Here is a 20,491-nt window from a genome sequence, read left to right as displayed (position 1 = left end):
GATTATGTGAAGTATTATAATTAAACAGCTTTCTGATATGAAAGAGTATTGTCTTTCATACCAAAGGACAAGAGTGGCATTTTCTTGATTTGGAGATAGCACTTGAGATGTGATTTGCAAGCAAAATATTATGGAGTAGACATAAAAACTTTGTCATTGCTGATCTTAGTGTTGTTCTCTGTTTGGGAAATCTGCTTGGTACAGGAAGTGAAAAAAAAACCGACTTAAGTTTTACATTTAAAAAGCTTTGGGTGACATCAGAAAACTTCACTTGTTCTTAGTTGTAATTGGCCTTTTAAAGAAGAAGGGACAACTTTATTTTCTCATTCTTCAAACAGTAAGAGGTATGGACACAGGCAGTACAGGTGTCATGGTTATATATATTCTAGGAATGCATAAAAACAAATGCTTAATTTAGCATACATTTGCAGTTAATTTAAGATTAATGTGCTAATTAGTGCTTTTAGATAATGCAGCTGGACAACCTGAAAACTGGTGGATGAATCAGAAGTTAAGGAAAAGCTTTTGTAAAACACTGTTTGTTGCATTTTTTTTAATATATTCAGTGTAATTACCACTGTGCTTACTTCACATATGCGATGATTAAATTTGCCAGGATGCAAGTACTACATACTTGTGCATGTGGAAGATGGGACTTAAAACCTCACTATCAGAGGGAAATAAATGAGCAATTGCAAAGACAATTTAAAAAAAAAAAAGGCATAAATAAAGCTAAAAAATCTTATGTCTAAAGCAAATACCTTTTCAAGGAAGCGGAGTTTGAGCTTATCTTCTGGATTTATGGATGTGTGGGACATGGAAGCCTGGTAAACTTGGATTCCTTAATCTCTACTTCTTTGTTAAATTATCAGTCTTACTTTAAATCAGTTTTTACTAAAATCATAATCTGGATTCCTCTTGTTCATTTTGATAGTGCATCCTTCTTGTTTGGTTTTCTGTCTTCTGTCAAATTAATTTCATTTACGTATAGCTCCCTAACAAATCATCACTTTTACATAGCAAGTAATATAATTATGCATTTTGAAAACCTGTATAAAACTTTACTTATTGTGTGAAGCTTAAAATATTGCATTAAGCAGTGAGATGCAGTCTGAAGATGTGTAGTGATCATTGCAAATGTGACGATTCTGTCTGCTATGAGAGAATTGTATGTCTGTCTCTGAGTAGTAAGATGAAAAATCATATTTATGGCTATTTGTGATTTGTCAAATAATTGAAAGCCTGACAGACCTCTAGTTCTATCTGTTTTACTTCTTGTGGTGTTAAATCTAAGGTACCTCTAATATGGTGGTGGTAGTAGTAGTTCCATGAATCTTGCTTATGGGCATTTAAATAAATAACGTGGTATAATGAGCTACTTGGCTGTCCATGTAATATTCTCTCTAAAAGGTTCAAGCTATAATAACATGTTTAGTGTTGCTTTATTGATTTTTAAAATAATTAGCTTGCATTGGGCAAGGCAGAAAGTAGGTTTTTTTCAGTGTGGCACAGAAATAAGAACTGGAGTTGCATAAAACATTGTGATTGACTGGTATAATCTCAGGAGGCTTTCTTGGTGTCATCAGCCCATCACTTGGAACCTTGTCAGCAATACAGATCTGTAAATACAGATGCATACATCTCCAGTAGACCTAAAGAACAAAGGAAAAAGCCATGTGCTGGACAAGTGTGGTAGCTGGCAGTCTCTTGTTTACATACATAACCTGACATGAAATCAATTGGTATTTTATATTGAGGAATGAATATGGAAATTACTTTGTGTATGAGGCATCAAATTGCTTTCAAGAGGAATGCATAGAAATAATTTTTACGTGAAATATTCTGGTATTTTATTGTTATTTTAAAAACCTCAAGGCTCCTTGCTCAACATAAGTGTTACTTTGAGATTAATACGTGCCATTTTTAACTATGCTTCTTTCACTAATCCCAAGGTGAGGCTGAGTAAGTTGTATTAATGAAATAAATGTTTTTGGAGAGATTAGCTTAAAATCAGTAGTTCATGCGTTGCTGACTGAACACACAACTCATAGTTTTTCATTCTTATACTTAATGCCCTGAACAATTTCTGAAGTGGGAATTTAGTGTGGAATAATTGACTCTGTGGCATAATCAGTTAATTTGATCCAGTATTCCTAACTGCTGGATGGAAAGTTAGAGGACTGCTTGGGTTTTTCCTCCATGAAGGAGGTAAATAACGAATGAACAGTCAACATCTGAGCAGAAAACCTGCATCTCCTTACTCTGAGGAGGGCAAAGTGTCTGCTTGAAGATGATTTTTATTTTGTTTACTCCCTGTACTTTCTATCCTTCTGCAGCATAGCTCAAAACCACATTTAATGAAGCTAGTTCAAAGCCTGTGGAAAATGTTAGACTTTTTGTAGTGCCATGAACTTGAGAATGAAAAACTATTCTTGTAGAACATACCCATCAACTTTGCTTTCTTATAAACCCTTAACTGATTTAGCTTGCATTGACATTCTGTGCCTTTTCTGTGTCTTGTCTACTTCTTTGCTCTTTCCATTAGATCCTCCTACTACTACCACTCGGCTGCCCACGGTTCCCTGGCATCCTTCGACTGATGGCATCACAGGTTTAGCAACACAGCCTAGAATAATAGATTTCCCAACATCAACCTTGCCAACAATGCAGGACGACTCTTGGGGTACCATCATCGGTTCTGTGGTGGGTGGGCTTCTTTTACTCTCACTTCTCAGTATTGTGGGTGGAATTCTCTGCTGTAGGAGAAGAAAGACGTTCCGTGGTGACTACTTTGCTAAGAGCTACATTCCACCGTCAGATATGCAAAAAGAGTCTCAAATAGATGTTCTTCAGTCAGATGATGTGGATTCTTACCCTGACAGTATAAAAAAAGAAATAAATCATCCAATGAACATAATATCTAAAGATTATTTAGAAGACCCTGAAAAACCTGAGTTGAACAATATAGACAATACTAACAGGTACCAGGAACGTTATGAAAGACGAATGGATTACTATGAAGGTGGAACATATGGATTGAATTTTATGGCTGGTGAATTATACGATGATGAGGACTTTGTTTCTCACTTAGATGGCGCGGTAATATCTCGGAGGGAGTGGTATGTGTAGTAACCACTGAAAACTAAACGTGTATCTGCAGTTCATTTCATTGGCTGGTCACTTTCAGATTGTTTATACTTACACAAGAGAGGAGGAATAAACTTTTTGAAACTGATTTTTTTTTTTTTGAAGGTTTTTATATTGTAACTTGACACAAGGAAATACTGAATCTGGGGAAAATGTATTTGAGCTGCTTTTTTTCCCAATGCTGTACTACTGTTTAAAATTGGAGTTTTAATGCAGAGTGCTTATATTGCTCTATGTCAGAGGTAAAAAAAAAGGCTAAATTAAAGTTCCCGTTCAATATTGTTTAAGAATAAAAAGTAGCTGTCTTGGTTCTCTGATTTAAAAAGAAGTTTACCGAAGTCAATGATCAAATATAATCTTTTGGGGCTTTGAATTATTCCAGTGTAGGTACTATCCATGGTAAACTTAATGCTTCTATATAGCAAATACTTTACCAATTAAAATGAGTTACAGCAGAATTAAAGCTTTATTTTTTAGGTTTTTTTCTGAATAAAAACAAATACCTCTTAGCATTTCAATGAGCCTTCTTGTAACTATGTACTTAAAAGTTAAGTCATTGCACTGAAACTAACTTATGAACAAAATTTTGAGGAGTAACTGTAAACAGGTCAAAGGCTTGTATTTGAATAAGATGAAAAGTTATTTTTTTATAGTCATTGATTTCTAAAGCTTATTCTAGTGTCTGTATGTACATACAGTAAGGTATTTTGTTAGGCCTGTAATTGGCAGGATGTCAAAACTCATTAACGCATACAAGGTGCTCTTTGCAAGTACACAGGGTGCAATTTTTGAGACCTGTTTCGGAGGCTATGTGGGAATCTTACTGTTGAATTTGAAAGCTGGAGAATTGGACACAACTAAGGAGAATAATAGAGATTCCAAAGCTGGAGGCTAATGTGAATTTTCTTATTTTCCCAGGTGCCAAAAAAGTTAAGAGTTTTTATGACCAGAGGTTAAAACAGCGGTTTTACGCTGCTTTCGAATAAGTTACGATGCTTGCTTTGAAGAGGGTAGTTTCAGATTATTAGTAGGGAAGTGGACACTTGCACTGCTACTTCATTTGTTGAAAACACACTCTCCAGTGATGCAACTACAGAATCTATGAAACAGGAATTCTGATGACTTGTGCAGTCTCTGTACTGCAGTGGATTTGTTTTCCCTGCAAATAATCAATACTGATTTAACAACATGTTCCTGTTCTTTCCAATGACATTGTATCCATTATATGTAGGACATCTTGTTTGACATCTGAAGTAGTTCTACTTTGTCTTGAGCAGATTCACCAGACTAAATCTGCTGATTATTTAGGGAGGAATAAAAAAACTTTAGAGGAAATACAGAACAATGATAAATTCATACTTAGAATAGTAGTCTTTTGAAGTGCCATTTTTAAGTGTTTAGCTTAAGGAAATTGAAGCTGATAAGGCTATTAGTATTTGGAACCTGAAAAGGGAAAAGTCTCTGCTACCTTTGAGGTAAAATAGGCTGCATTATTACAGCTGCTTCATGAGCATTCATGTTGGAAGTTCTTTTCTAGCCTCACGATGTTTGGTAGCTTTACAGCATTTAGAGCTTCATGAACATAGTTGTATTGAGCGTTGTAGACAATACACTGTGATTGCATATGACTGCATGTCTTCAAAAAAGATTAAGACAACAGCTTTATTTGAAATTCCAATGGAAAAGCATCCCTAAACAACTTAAGTTTGTGTTTGGATTAATGGAGTACTAATACACGATTGACCAAAGTCTCAAGAACGATAGCAAGTGGTTATCTGTAGTTTGAGTGCAAACACAAGGAAAGGAGTTAAATTTCTAGCAGAAGGTTCTGATCCAAATTATTTCTGGAATAAAGAGATTATACCTCTCTTCAAATAAAAATACTTGATATATCATCTTTAAAAGATGGTGTTACTTTGAAATAAACATAACCATAAACCAGTTTTCCACATGGGATATCTTGCTTTTGTCTCTGTGGATTTTTTTTGCTTTGACTTTTAAAATATATATATATGTTTAATTCCTATGGGTTAAGAAGTTGAAATGTTCTGGAATTGAAGTTGATAATACAGGTAGGGCTTACGCGTGTTGCAATGTTTTGTACATTATGTCTGCTGTAAAAAGACTTGATTGTAAGTACAAATGGCTGTTGTGTGAATAAACTTTTTGTTACATTCTGGAACATAGGTAGTGTTCAAAAATGTTTCAAAGGTATGTTCTTAAAAATTGAAGACAGAAAAGCACAGTAAACCCAGAGGCTGGATAGAATGAACTGAAGTGTTTAAACTGTTTAAGATGGGCTTTTTAGCACTTCCCCTTGTAGACCCTAAGCTTATAAAACAAGTGTCTTCAGGAACTATTTTAAGAAGATAAGAGAATGATAAATGGGGATAGTTGCTGCCAAACAATTTCACTTAAAGCATAGCTGATCCACTATCTAGGAATTGCCTGCTTTAAAAAAAAAAAAAAATTTCATTCTTTTGTTTTTGGTTGCTGTAGCTCTGCTTTAACTGTATTTCTTGGAGTGAATCAATTCCCATCTATTTCTGACCAACTGGTAGTTAAAATGCTGCACCATGGATCTTAGGTGCTCTCTAGCTTCTTCACCTTGGCATGGTAGTCTGGGTTTCTGATCGTTTTCCTGGTTGGGCTGATGAAATTTTTGTGCCTCCGTTTTTGCCAAAGCAAAATAAGAAAGTATATTCAGCGTGCCCTGTGGTAATTACACTTCAGTTCCTGTGTGTTGTTACTCTTGCTGTGGGATATCACTATTTTTATTGGTGTTCAGAAGCAAATGGGTGGTTGTTGTCTCACACAAAATGAGATTCAATTTCTGGAGTTTGGTTGAAAGTATAATGCTCTATGGTGTTTCAACATTAGAACAGAATTTATCAGAAAAAAAGGCACTGTGAAGTTAGTATGAAACAGTCAAGAAACTCTTCTGGTGTAATCACAAGACCAAAGCCTCTTCGTGAATTCTGGACCTAACGGCGTATATTAGTTACTTGTGATTTTTCTCACTTAAAGAAGTGGGTACCCAGTATAAACTAAACCTAAGCCAATTAAAAGGCAGTGCTTAGGTGGGTCTTCCACTAATTCATATGCCCATTCTTCAGAAGAAACTAGGATTTATGTTTCTGTTGAGGTTTAAACCCAGCTGGCAACTAAGCACCACACCAGTGCTCACTCACCTCCCCTCTCTCCCGACCACCCTGGTCAAATGGAGAGAAGAATCAAAAGTAGAACTTATATGTTGAGATAAGAATAATTTGCTATTTGAAAACAAGGTAAAATATTAAAATTATAATAGGAAATAATTATGATAATCAAAAAGGGGAAAGAAACCCAAACAAACAAGTGGTGAGCAATACTGTTGCTCCCCACCTGCTGACCAATGCTAGATCCCCTCCCTGAACCCAGAGTGGCCTCCCTTCTGGGTAACTTCACTTGTTTACATACTGGGCATGATATTCTGTGGTTTGGAGTATTCCTTTGGCCAGTTTGGGTCACCGGTCCTAGCTATGCTCCCTCCCAGTTTTCTTTTGTGTACCTCCTCTGAAACACACACACAAAAAAAAAAAAGTCCAGTACAAACCAAAACATGAGTGTGTTATCAACATTACTGTCGTGCTGAATCCAAAACACAGCATGGTACCAGCTGCTGAGAAGAAATTGAGTCTCTCCCAGCAAAACCAGGACGGTTTCGTGGTGTTCAGCCTGGTATCTGACACAAATGGAGCTTATACCAAGAAAGCCATTATGTAAACTAGAACTCAAGGCAGTATGTTAATTAATCTTGTGGAGTGAATTAGCTTCTGCAAGTTGTTACTCCATGACTTTATTCCATAACTTTAAGGAAGTCACAAAAAAAAATCTTAGTTTTATTCAAGCTTAATAAATACTCAAACATACCTTTGTGAGTGTGATCCCAGAGTAGTATTCTTATCACATCTGTCATATGCAGTGAGAGGACAGGAATCTCTTTTTTAGATTCCAAGTTAAATGTTTTGGGTTTTGTTTTTTTAATGAGTGATTATTCTGTCCAGCTTTTCAGCGTACAGGCAGAACAACATTAGAATTTTGAGTTAATGATAGAACATATTGAATATTTCAAGGGGTTTTTTTACCTGTGAATGGAACATACAGCTGAAGAGGCTCTCAAAATTTCCTCTGGTAAGAGATTAAATAGAGGATGGTGATACCTTGTTTGGAAAATAGCTGAAGTAAATTGCTTTAGAAATATGTTGAGGTATAGAACTGTGTTAATTTTCAAATTCTTTGCTGCTACCCTTTCTGATTCAGTATTCAATGTAGATCAGAGCATTATTTAATGTATGCCACCTATATTTTACAGGTAAGAGTTTTAGTGCATCTAATATGAGCTATTCCAATTGTGCAACTTTTTGATGAGCCTGTTGATCCAAGTTTGAAATAACTGGGCTTGATGATTTTAAGTCAAAGTGCTAGCGGGTTTTTCAGTTTTGAGACTTAAAACATTCAATTCCAAGCATAGTGAAAGGAGTGACCTTTAAAGACTGACAAGTGTGTTAATTCAGTATGAGAGTTGTTAAACGTCGGATCTGACAATGCTAAGGTCAAACAAAAATGCTTTAGAAGGAAAAAGACACTTTTTTTTCCTTTCCTCCTTATTAAAATTTATTTATGAAAATTACTTTCTTGTAGCTTGAAGTGTGAAGTCCTAGAGATGGTAGGTGGTCTTAGTGGTTGGTTTTATAAGTACAAGCCAAGTAGTTAGTAAGTTTGCATGTTCATTGCTCCTAGTAATATATCTTTTTTTCTCTTGATTTTATGTTTTCCTTTTTGCTTTCTGCAGACTTCGATGTCTTTAAAGAAAGATTCCCAATAAAGCCATAGTTGTCTAGGTTTTTGAATTAAAACCTTGTTAGCTCATGCAAGTGCAAAGCATGTGTTCTGTAACATCATCTTGCCTTGAAATGGAAAATAAAAGCATGCAGCTATTATTTATTACAAGTAGTCAATGACACTTTCGAAATCAGGTTACGATTTCATTAACTGTCTTAATTCAACCAGTTTTTTAACTTAGTGAGTGGAACCAGAACTGCAAGAGTGCTAGTGCAGGACAAGGCTTTCTGTTTGGTGGTAGAAGGAAGAAACATTTCTCAGAACAACTGAACAAGCTGAAGTAGCTTATCTGAGTATTGAAAGTGTGTGAACTTCTTAAAGGTGTAATCTGTGCTATCACATTGCAGATGTGCCATTTAAGCAGACATCTTCTGTTGCTGTAGCAGGGGCTGTGATTGGGGCAGTCCTTGCTCTTTTTATCATTACCATCTTTGTGACAGTGCTGCTGACCCCGAGGAAAAAAAGGCCATCCTATCTTGACAAAGTGTGAGTATGTGTTGGAATTTTTTTTTTTTGTTCAATGGAAAGTAACGCATAGAAAGCATTTGTTCTATATAGGAATGTAAACGTCTGAGTTTACTTAATAGCTATTCAGCTGTCATGATTTCAGGGCTGTATTTTCAGAGTAGAAAATATGAAATCATTTGCATTTTTGTAAAAGAAATGAGATCATAAGAGTGACTTCAGAGGTAATATAATGCTTTATCTCTTCAGAAGGTGTTGGTTTTTTTTTTGAAAGAAAATGTATAGATTTAACTGGAGGGCAGGGGAGAGTTCCCTCTTGACTGATGCCACAGACTACTAGTTTGCTGTACCTGTGGGTCTAATTTGAAAGCAGATTGACCATGCTTTGCAGAAGTGAAGGCCTGCTAAGATTTATTCTAATATATGTGTAAAATTAAGCAAGCACCCACAGACATGTACATAGAAATGAGTGACTTAATGTGCTTTCTAGTTGTTTCTTCAAGTCTCTGGTGCAGACAGGTGATTTACTTTTTTGGGCATCCAAATGGTCAAACAAAAAAGAAGCAAACAAAAAAAAGTCTGAAAAGATTTTATCAGTTAAAGTGGATGATGTTTAGACCCTGTTTGGAACATGTATAAAAAGTGAGGATGGCTTTAAATATCTTTAAATATCTTTAAATACAAGTATTTTTGCACATGCAATATACAGCGAACACTTAATGAGAAATGAAAATGTCTGTCATGTCTGTATATATACTTAATGGGGAATAGAATTAAATAACTTAGAGCCTTTAGCATAAAATAAGTTTCCTTGTTTGCATTGAGCTAGCAAGGTGAGTCAAGTGTTTACTTCTGAGTAATTTCTAACATGGTTAGAAAATCTGTTTTCTTGTTTGTTTGTCTTAGATTCTGTAGCTGAAACGTATTTATATGAACAGTCTTAAACATTTAAATTCTTTTAGAATCATTTGCTTTCACTGAGAAGGTTACAATGGAAAAAGTCTTGCATGCAATAATGGATAGTAAGGCTTTCTCAAAGGCTTTTTAAAGAAAGGCTGTAGTTAAAAATGTTGCTCAAGCTGTATCTCATAACCTAGAAAACATGATAGATAACAGTAGTTCCTAACCCTACTTAGTTGGAGTGTATGGGGAGAGGTTCAGTCTACTTAACCTCTTATAGGGTAAGGAGTGAATTATAGGTGGTGCTTTTCTACAGAAAGTGTGTGGCTGAATGATTGCCAGTGGTGGATGTGTTACATTACAATATTTCACGTGTGTCATTGGTGACTGAAAGGTGTGTGTCCCTGAATACTGAGTGTTGGGTGATTTGGCAGTTAAATAATATCTGACCATTCAATTGGACTTCACAAACATGACATGTCATATTTGATTTCTTTACTACAGGATCGATCTTCCACCCACTCACAAACCATCTTCATGTGAGGAGCGAGCATTCTCAGCCCCACAGAAAGAAGCTATGCTTCAGGTGAGTAAGTGGTTATATACAGCTTAAACTGAGGTAGGGAAAGTGTTAACTTTGTTTTATTATGTTTAATTTAAGCTGAATCTGCTTTCTGGGTAATGTATGGATCCTTTCAGTTGTTTTGCAGCCAAGCTGTTTCTCTCCACATGTATGATATCTGAATCTCTTATTCTTGGTGTCAAAGTCATCCTTAAAGGTCAGGAAGCAAGTAGACAGATCATTTTTGTATCCCTAACAACATTTGACAGACACATCCCCTTTTGAAGTAGAAAAATCTATAGTTGAAATTCCGTGGTGATTAAGAGAATATACATAGAATATAAAACAGTCTTCATGGGGGGGGGAATATATTTGGTAAACTTAAAAAGTGACTTCATCATCACCTTCCTTGCTTATAACAACTGACATTCTTTCAAGCTGTTAATATTTGAGTGGTAGGGTTATATTGGAATTTGGGCTTTGGCATAGCTAATTTACCAAAGTATGGGTTTGATTCCCGGTGAAGATCACTAAATCACTTTGAAATGCTTGCAATTATGTAAATTCTATTTTTATCCTTTTTTTTTCTTGCATTTATCAGCAGCAAAAGATTCTATACTAAATCTGAGACAAGTACTTGAATTTTTAATATGCTTTCAGGGATAATTTCATGTCATCTAAAGTAACGCTGTCCAAGCAAGACAGCAATAGGCAAAAAAGTTCCTTACCAATGTCTGGTGTTTGTGTGGGTGTAGTCTGATCAAACAGGATCATAGAGGTGATACACTGGAAAGCTAATTCTAACATATGAGACAGTTAAACTAAGTGGGGGACAAGGAAGGATAGGACTGCCTTTCTTTGTTCCAGCATGGCTTTGAGCTGGACTGGACTGTGAAGCTCCAGGTGAATGTGGAAGGCATTTCTTGCACTAGGCAGCATAGAAGAGATCTGTTCATGGGAGATGGCTTCAGCTAACATCATTGATTATTATATTTCATAAAATAAATCAGTCTATTTATGAAAACTCATGAATCCTGACCACAGCCTCTAAAGTGTCTTTCTCTCTCTCTCTCTCTCTCTCTCTCTCTAAATCAGTCAGTCTGTTTTTTTAGATTTCTGCTTACAATGAAGAAAACTTCCATCACCTATTAGTACCTGTAAGAAATAAATTGTAATTGTTTTTAGTGCGATTTCTGTTCCATCCTCAGTACATTGTATAAATAACGTAATTCCAACCACTGTTGTGCTGAATTACAAGACTGACAATCATTTGTTTATAACAAATACCATTTTTCCAATACTCTGGTGTAGCTTTGCAGTTGTAAGGACCCATAAAAGTCTTTTTTGATAGAAGGAAAAAAATCATCCCCTACCTTCAAGAAGGATTTTGATGGCATTCTTAATGTTGAAAATATTCCTGCAGATTTTCTTTGTGTGATTGATGGTTACTAAAGCTCACAAATATCAGTTTCTGATAAAAGACTTCCTCTTTCTCATGAAAGGAATGTGTGAAATCAATAACATGTGTTGCAAATATTACAGTGAGTAATACTTGTGTATATTATTGCTGAGTGAAGCAAGAAACTCTTCTAAGGTCCATTGCTACTTTTAGTAGCAGCCCAATGATTATAACATTATGAAGGTAGAAAACATTTTGTTGCCATAAAGTGTAGTAGGTTTTTGTCGTCTTGCTTTGAAGGTGGTACAACACCTAAGATGACACAAGAGAACCAGTGCTTTTCTGTGCTCAGGTTGGGCATCTTGTGCTAACTATGTAGTAGCTATTTCTTCTGTCACTACAGTATGCAACAAATGCAATTTTTGATGAATCGTGCCTCTGCTAATACAATCCTATGCTTTAAGTATTTGTAAAAGATTGTCTTATAGAATGAAAAGATATGGACTGTTGTGTTATTTGTGCATCAGTAGTGCTGCTAGATGGGAAAATGACAACAAAATGCAATTATTTATCTTTCACAGAGCTACTCATAAAGTCTGTACTTTATTGTTTTCCTCTTTGGAACTCTGCAGCCTTTGAATTCTTTCTTGGTTGTGCTTACTGTAGCTTCTGTAAGTGAATACTTAAAAACTAAGAAATAGTAAAATGTTTTATGTAACTGTATTTTGTAAATAGAGAAAAAAATCGTAAACAGACTGAATTGAATATTCATTTTCTTCAAGCTAGATAAATAAGTTGTTTTGGGAGAGGAAGAAGAAAGATCTAGTTCTTCAGGCCAGATGTTAACTACGCTTTATTTAAAAATAATGGATGTTGGCATAACATTGTTAGTGTACCTGTCTTTCTCTCTCTGTGGAACTCCAAAACTGAAAAGAACTGGAGCTGAAGGCTGGGTCTCCCCAGCTGATACTACCTATGATCACATGTACTCTGTTAGCTTGAAGCAAAAGCTTCTGCTTTATCTAACAGAAATGAATGTTAAAATACTGGCTTTAGCTAAGAAGTGATTGGTTGCCTTGTTTTGGTGTACCAAGCCAACACTTGGATAGCTGTAAAGAGATTCAAGAAACAAATTAATTAGCAGCCTGTCTTGTCCTGTGTGATTGAATGTATGTACTAACCACAGAACTCATGTTCCAAATGCGGCTGAAACTGTGTTATCTACCATATATGAGAAGCGTTCTGGTGAACCTCTCACTGGGGAGTTCAGGTGGAAACTTCTGGTTACACTGAAAACATCTGTAGGGAGAGTGTCACTGCGTTGTCGGCAGCAATAGATGATGGGTTCAGTCTGAGTGGAAATAATAGGCTGCACAAAGGTGCAAAAGTACTGTGAAACTGAGTACTCATAGTTTCTCTGTACTGGTAGTTGCAAGTACCAATTCATATGTTCGTGTGAATCACTTCAGAACTGAGAAGAACTGGTTCACTGAGGCTATAAAAGAGTGAGGCAAAAGTCCAAAACACAGGAATATTAAGTAGAACACAGAAAAAATAGCATTATAGTTTAATTTACTGTGAAGACTGTTGGTTCATCTTTTATCACCTTTTTTAGGAACAAAGCTACTGCTTTTGTCTGGGTGTTCTTTTAATAATCATTGTCATGGAAATGCCACTCTGTTACTCAGAACCATTTATTGCATGTAATGTGAAAGAGTAGTGAGCAGCCTGAAGGTTACGTCCTTAGTGAGAGAGGAATCTCTGCTTGGCAACCGAATTTTTGAGGCAAATCAAGAAGTTGAGCAATGGAAGAATTCCAGTGGCTTAAAGAGGATTTTTTTCTGTTGCGTAATATTTAAAAAAGCAGTGGGAGAGGGTGTACTAATTCAGGCAGTCCTTGGAACCATTAGATTCACTGTTTCAAAGGATATATTGCTAAGAAGCAAAACTTCTTTGCTTGCCTTGAAACATGACTGAGATGGGTAGTCTTTGACAATGGGAAAGAACTGAAGCTATTACTAGCTTGACAGGTGCTTCTGAAGGAAAAAGGAAAAAAACATTGTTTTGCATAATACAATGCAACATTCAGAGTTCTTGAAGGATTCAGAATTTAACAGGGCTCTTCTGTAGCAACAGAAAATAAGAGTGGATGAAGGGAAGTACAACCCAGTAGGTAGTTCTGGCCATGAGAAGACTGATTTTAGACTTGCAACTTGGAAGAATGCCTCACTTATTTAACCACACAAACAAGTCAAATGCTAAAGCTCTTTAACAGTAGTATTTCTGTTCCTATTCAAAACAGGAAAGAAAATGGTGAAATTGTCTTAGCATAGTTAAAAGCATATAACACCATTTACCAAATGACTATTTCTGAATCAAATTGGAAAACATCATCCGCAGTACTCTTAAACCTAGCATAATATTGATTCATTTATAGATTGTGGTTCCCTTTCACTCTTCTAGTTCGTTTCCTAATGCTCTTCATGCAGATGAAAATACCTCTTCCTTGATGAAAACAGAAACAAGATGGAATTGTTGGTGAGATAATTGGTTTAGGGTTTTGAAGGACTGTTTGAGAAGGAGCATGCTTAGAGTAAAACAGTGTTTTTATGAAACTCTGCAAAATGTAAAGGTAAAGCAATGCAAACTACTGTTAAGTATCAGCACAGAACCCCAGATACACTATCTCTCCCTGCATAGAAAGAGTGTAGCTCAACACCAGTTTTATTTGACAGAACCTGATGATTTTGGTTTTATCACTTGCTTCATGGCTGTAAAATGTGCAGCTTTATTCTCTAGCAAAGGTGTTGCCTTTTCATGCCATGTGAGATGATTTCCTTTGTCTCTAGTTTTAATTGAATAAATGAACTAACTGGAATTTGCTCTTCTGCTTTCCAGTGTTTGTCTTAATCATGTCTAAGTCCACTGTTGGTAGAATGTCTCAAGCAGGAAGACAGAACATGTTTTCTCACAGAACATTAGCCTTTGGTGAAGATGGGGGTGGTTCTTGTTCCCCATACGTGTTTTACCTTCTTGTGTGGTAAATTCATGCTCTTAGCTCAGATATGAAAGACCAGTAAGAGGATTTACCAATCCTGTTAAGTGGTAAATCACATATTCTCAGAATTGGTCTGCAGATTGCATTTCAAGACTTGAGAAGCAAAAGCAGCGTGACTTTGAAATGGAATTACAAGACAAGAAGTTTGACAAACAAAATTTGGAATAATAAACCTGTGAAGATGGTGAAAAATAACTTTTGGAGAAGTGGAGAAGATAGAAAATATTAGATGATTTTTAAAGTAATTTTACAATGCATTTTGGGGGTCATATTAAAAGTTAAATAACTCAAAGCTGCTTCAAAACTTGAACTAAACAAATGTGGAAAAGTAAAAGGCTATGGGAAAGGAGGAGAAAAGAAGGAGAAACATTACTGAGATTGGGTTCTTTTCAAAATAATTTTTTCAGGCGAGAGCCCCTGCAAATATTACCTACCTGTATGAATACTTGTTGCATAGGGATTCTGCCGTAAGACCAGCAACTTAGCTACTTTGTGTTGTTGCTACCACTGTGGGACTGTTGGGAAAAGAAGGAATTACAAAACAAAAATTATAAAATTGTGCAAAAGTTGTCACTTGATCCTGTTGTGCCCCTTTACTAAGTGTGGCATAAGGGGAAGAACTTAATTAGGAGTGATGATACCGTAGTATAAAATGTATCCTAAATCATAATTCTCAGTTAACACTGCTTGGTGTGATTAAGATTGGCCAATTTCTCAGACAGTTGGTGATTATCTGGATATTTGGAAATAAGCCATTTCACTCATAAAGTTGTTCCTTTATAATGGTGAAAAAAAAAATGAAAGAAGGGAGATTTCGAGTCATCTGCATTAAGGAACTTCTCATCCACCAACATCCCCAAGTCCTCCTCAGGGCTGCTCTCAATCCATTCTCCACCCAGCCCGTATTTGTGCTCAGGTGCAGGACCTTGCACTTGGCCTTGTTGAACTTAATGAGGTTCGTGCAGTTCCACCTCTGAAGCCTGCCAAGGTCCCTCTGGATGGCATCTCTTTCCCCCAGTGTGTCAACCACACCACCCAGCTTGATGCCATCAGCAAACTTGGTAAGGCTGCACTCAATCCCAGTGTCCATGTTGCCAGCAAAGATGTTAAACTGCGCCAGACCTGATGTCAAGCGCTGAGGAATGACACTTATCACTGGTTCCCACTTGGACATTGAGCCCTTGACCACTGATCTTTGAGTGTAACCATCCAGCCAATTTTTTATCCACCACATGGTCCATCCATCACATCCATGGCTCTCCGGTTTAGAGACACCAACACTATAACCCTGTCATAGACAGCCACCAAATTTGTCAGGCACAGTGTGCCCTTCGTGAAGCCATGTTGGCTGTTGCCAGTCACCTCCTTATTTTCCACGTGCTTTAGCATAGTTTTCAGGAGAATCTGCTCCTTTGTCTTACCGGGCACTGAAGTGTGACTGACTGGCCTGTAGTTCCCCAGATCATCTTTGTTTCCCTTTTTAAAAATGGAGGGTTTATTTCCTCTTTCCAAGTCAGTGGAACTTCACTGGACTGCCATGACTTCTCAAATATCATGGATAATGGTTTAGTCACTTCCTGCACCAGTTTCCTCAGAACCTGCAGATGTATCTCATCAGATCCCGTGAACTTGTGCACCTCCAGATTCCTTACGTGGTCTTGAACCTCATCTCCTACAGTGGGTGGTTTGGCTGGGGAGGAGTTGATTTTCTTTGCAGTAGCTGGTTTGGGGCTGTGTTTTGGATTTGTGGAAATAACGGTGTCGGTGAGTCAGGGATGTTTGTTGCTGCTGAGCAGTGCTCACACACCATCAGGGGCTTTTCTGCTTCTTGTACTGCTCTACCAGCGAGTGGACTGGGGGTGTGCACAGGAGGTTGGGAGGGGGACAAGAAGTTGGGAGAGGGGACACAGGTGGAACAGGCGACCCTGACTGACCCTGATCTTCTTTTCCACCAGTCACTGGTTTATAAAAAGGATTCTAAATGGTTGTCAGTTAAGACACTTCCCAAGGCAGAGTGTATTGTGTGATGACTAGTATTTTTGTATAAACCAAACCTCTTCTGCAGTGTTGAATCTTGACTTGTTTCCACTGTAACTTTTCTTCTTTCAGAAAGAACATTTTGCTTTGCAAAGCCAGTACAGAGAGAAAGATGCTGGAAACTTGCAGCACATGGTAAATAATAAAATGGCTTGAATTTCTAAATGAAGCTTTGATTTCATTTTGTTCCTTAAAATAAGCTTATAAAAATGTTTTTCATTAGCAAAAAAATATTTGTCCATCCTGGTCAATAACTGTTCAAGGTGTGGGTTTGCTGTTCATGAAGTGAAAAGTGATGATACCATTTTAATACCCTGTAGTAGTTTCACTGACTAATTTAAATATTTAAACACTACAGCTTTGATTTTTTTGTTGAGTAACATAACAAAGCACAGGAGTTGCTAACAGACATTTTCGTAATTGGTGATTTGCTCATTAGATTCATTGAGCTTTAAATTCTAACTTCCCTTGAAACAAAAGGTTCAGCTTAACTCTGAATAGTTACTAATGCTTCTTTCATGTCTGTTAGTGATTAGAATTTTTAAGTTCATGTTTATTTATTCATAGGACTGTTTTGGAGATCATGCATCTTTTATTTTGCTTAAAGTTTTAACAAGAAAAGGAATTTCAGGTTCTATACATGAAGTATGACACTCATTGATTCTTATGTGTATTTAGAAAGCTGTGAATGGAAGGCAACTTACTTACGAGGCTGAAGAGCCAGAGGAACAAGAAGGTCTTCAGCCTGTGTATCCTGTTTATCAGCAAACTTACTACAAAAACTGGAGCAGCAGATACCCACAAAACTCAGGACCTGGAAGAGTCTACATCAATCCAAGGGAGCATTATGTATGATTCTGTACCCAGACGTCTTTAACAAGGCTTTTATTACCTGTTGACTTGATGACCCGTATGTCTTGTTGGCTTTCATCTCTAAAATAATTGGTGTTTTTTCCTGTGGGAAGAAATTGCATGGAGAATTTCATATAGGTAAACCACAAGGAGTTTGAGACCTAACCTGCTTCTAGTCTTGGGCAAGTATTTGGTTTTGTAGTTATATCAGCCTGCCAAAAGAGGAGAGCCTTTTAGCTTTAGTCGTAAGATGCATAAACTAGATTAATTGGTTGACACATGCCAAAATGTAGCTAAGCTTTTTCCCTGGCTATTTCTTGGACCATTCTCTCCCTGGATGGATATTTTTACAATAACTTGACCTATGTAAAAGTGACTAATATGAGCAAGACAGCTGAATCCCTTGTGACATTAATAGTCTTGGGCTGAGAGTCATTTTTTCACAGCTTAGAAAACCTGGGAATCATTTTGACTGGCCTTAGCTATTGATTTCTCAACTAGCTCTACCTCTCCCAGTCAAATGAACAACTAGACTACCTCTCAAATACTGACTGGCTGTTTCATGAAGTATGCTGTGTCTTCCCATCTTGTTAAAAGTGAAGTAATTGCCTTACATCAAAAACTTTTTATTTTCTATTGATTCTGCCTGTTGATGTGCATGCTGGTTTTGGTTTTACAGTTAGGTCTATATGAAACTTGGTTGGAGGAAGTAGATGACTAGACAAGACAGAACTTCCTGTAAGTGTCTTATGTGAAGCTACATCATACCTATCGTTGCTATTTAGCCATTTTTCCAAATATGACTCCTATTTTAAAGAGTTTATCTTGCTTGGTAATAACTACATTCCTTGCTTTCTTCTCAGTTTGCAGTAAAACTGCCTAGGATGTGTTCTTATGTCTTAGCAACAAAACAAAGACTTCAGTCAACTTCAAGGACTTTTCAGCACTGCCCTTTAACCTCAAGCAGTAGTGTGAAGTAAGTGGAGAATATCCTGATGTTACCAGTGCTAACATTATCCCACATGAAATCTTGTGAGTGCGGGGTAATGGTTAAAAAAATGTGCTCAGGACCTTTCCAGAAAAATAAGTTTTCCTGCGGACTAAAACATAAATATTTAGGAAGTAAAAAAAAGGTATATAATGTATTAGTGCTGAAATGAGCTCACAGGGCAATCCTGAAATATTTTAAGACAGCAGAAAATAGGTTGGGGTCTAAAATTTGCTGGAGAAAATTAAATGGCTCGTTTATTCTCTAAGTACATGTACACGTAAGTACAGAATAATGATTTTCATTAGATGACCTGAAGACAAAATGTTGAGAAGAATGGGTATGTCATACTGAACATGACTTCCGTGGTGTTAGTGTGTTCCTCTGCAGATGTTTGGATTTTTTAGAGGCAAGAGTCAAAGCTGTAGAAGCAGCAGAATTGAAAGCTAGCATAGTGAAGTGTGCTGCAGGCAGGAGGTCGTTGTTAAACCTGTATTCAACCTGCATTTGTCTCCATCGTAGTAAAAGTTAATGAGATACCTATCCACAATAGGGTGAGGTAAATTAAATGTTTCTAGCTTGTTACAGGTAGCAGCTAGAAGATTATGGCTTAGGTGCCTGTGTTCTGGATGCTGTAGAAGCAGATATTAACTGTTCTCTTGCTAAGCAGCTTTCTGTTATATGATGTGGTTGAAGTTGACAACTGAAGGAATGGCAAGGAAAAAGGTTGGAGAGAACCTGTTTCTTGAGAGCTATCTTTGCACCACTGTCACCTTGCTTTTCTTTTAGGAACTGAGCACATTCATGTAAACCAAGCATCTGTTTTAAACTTTAAAGCTACCTGCTGTATTTGAGACCTAAAGTAGGGCTTATATCCCCCAAAAATATGTGTTCCCACAATGTCAGTTTAATCAGCTACCTCTTTCCATGAGCATTGCCTCACCTTATCCTTACGTTACTGCAGCTCCAAAAACCCTCATCTCTCAAAACATGAAAAGAAAACAGTGTCTTGGCCAAACATTAAAACACGTGGAATGACAGACAATTCCATGAATGAACTGTACCTCTTGAGATAATTTGATCAATATTACTGAGGAAAATTTCATACCAAAAATATGAGGGTATACATTATAGAGTGGTTCAAAACTATTGTGACAATGCTTCCTCTGCATTCATTAGTACAAGGTGGTGTTGAGGAGGTGGTCATTTCAGTCCTGTTATTTTGGCAGATGATGTAAAAAACAATTATTTTGGGTTCACACCTTTTCTATGGCTTTTTATTCTTATTTGCAGATACATTTTTGTGTGAAGAGTTAAAACTTTGGGGGAAGGAGGGAGGAAGGAAGAATGCTATCAACAAAGCTATAATTGTTTTTTTGAATTTGTAAAAATAACTTAAAAATGTAGTCCAACTCTGTTACCCAAGTTATATATCAACAAACTGCAGAAAGCTTGAATTGCAAACTACCCATCAGGATGTAATTTGCCCTAAAGTCATTAGCAAAATATATTATCACCTACAGGTTTATTACCTGTGAGAAATGGTTTTTCTGTAATCTGTTCAGGGACATTAACAATGTGTTAGCTTTTTGAATTGTTGCTTGTAGTCTTCAATGTGGCTGGATTTTGGGAGAGGGGATTTGGCATTGAATGCTCAGAAGAGAACAGAAAAAAGTCTGCTGATTAGGACTTCCCACAGAAAGAATTGTACATATAGAAGTAGGTTTGATCTGCTTTTTCAAGATGTAGAAAATGTCCTTTTTTATTTTTGTACATTTTCAAATGCTTGTATTTGTATTTTGATTGGAATAAAAACATTCAAAATATAAAATTTTTGTATATTGTTTAGATTTCAGATTGCTTAAGGTATGGAAAAATGGATCCACTTTTTGGTGATAAGTTTCCTCCTCTGTGGTTGCATATGCAGAGCATGTGTTTTTTCCTAACAGTACCACTTTTGAATGTCTGTGGTGTTGCCTGCTGAAATCCTTTCAATATTTATTTTACATAACAGGAAGCACATAGTACTTTGTGAAAATCTAGCACTTAGGTGAACTGAACACCCAAAATCACTGGTGAGGGAGGTAGGAAAGGAGGGGAAGATTAGTAATTCACATCTCTAGCTTTGATAAATGTAAGCTGTCCTCTGCTTAAGTATCTTTAAATTCTACAGGTTAGTCCAATTATGGAAAGTATAAG

General features: G+C 36.6%; 1 protein-coding gene across 1 annotated transcript in view; it reads left to right on the top strand.

The window, feature by feature from the left end:
* The window catches only part of NECTIN3 (nectin cell adhesion molecule 3), a 58,081-nt gene extending 37,958 nt beyond the window's left edge, over positions 1–20,123 (top strand). The window contains exons 7-10 of the mRNA XM_039379854.1: positions 8,379–8,517; positions 9,901–9,982; positions 16,525–16,587; positions 17,131–20,123. Coding sequence (XP_039235788.1) covers positions 8,379–8,517; positions 9,901–9,982; positions 16,525–16,587; positions 17,131–17,307 — 461 coding nt within the window. The 3' untranslated portion in view covers positions 17,308–20,123. The remainder of the gene's footprint in view (positions 1–8,378; positions 8,518–9,900; positions 9,983–16,524; positions 16,588–17,130) is intronic.
* Positions 20,124–20,491: the final 368 nt, after the last annotated feature.

This window comes from Pipra filicauda, unplaced genomic scaffold, assembly GCF_003945595.2.
Source record: "Pipra filicauda isolate LSUMZ 115617 unplaced genomic scaffold, ASM394559v2 scaffold179_size1759329_pilon, whole genome shotgun sequence".
Taxonomy (NCBI): domain Eukaryota; kingdom Metazoa; phylum Chordata; class Aves; order Passeriformes; family Pipridae; genus Pipra; species Pipra filicauda.
Note: the sequence above shows the minus strand (reverse complement) of the source record. Positions and strands in the feature narration are given on the sequence as shown.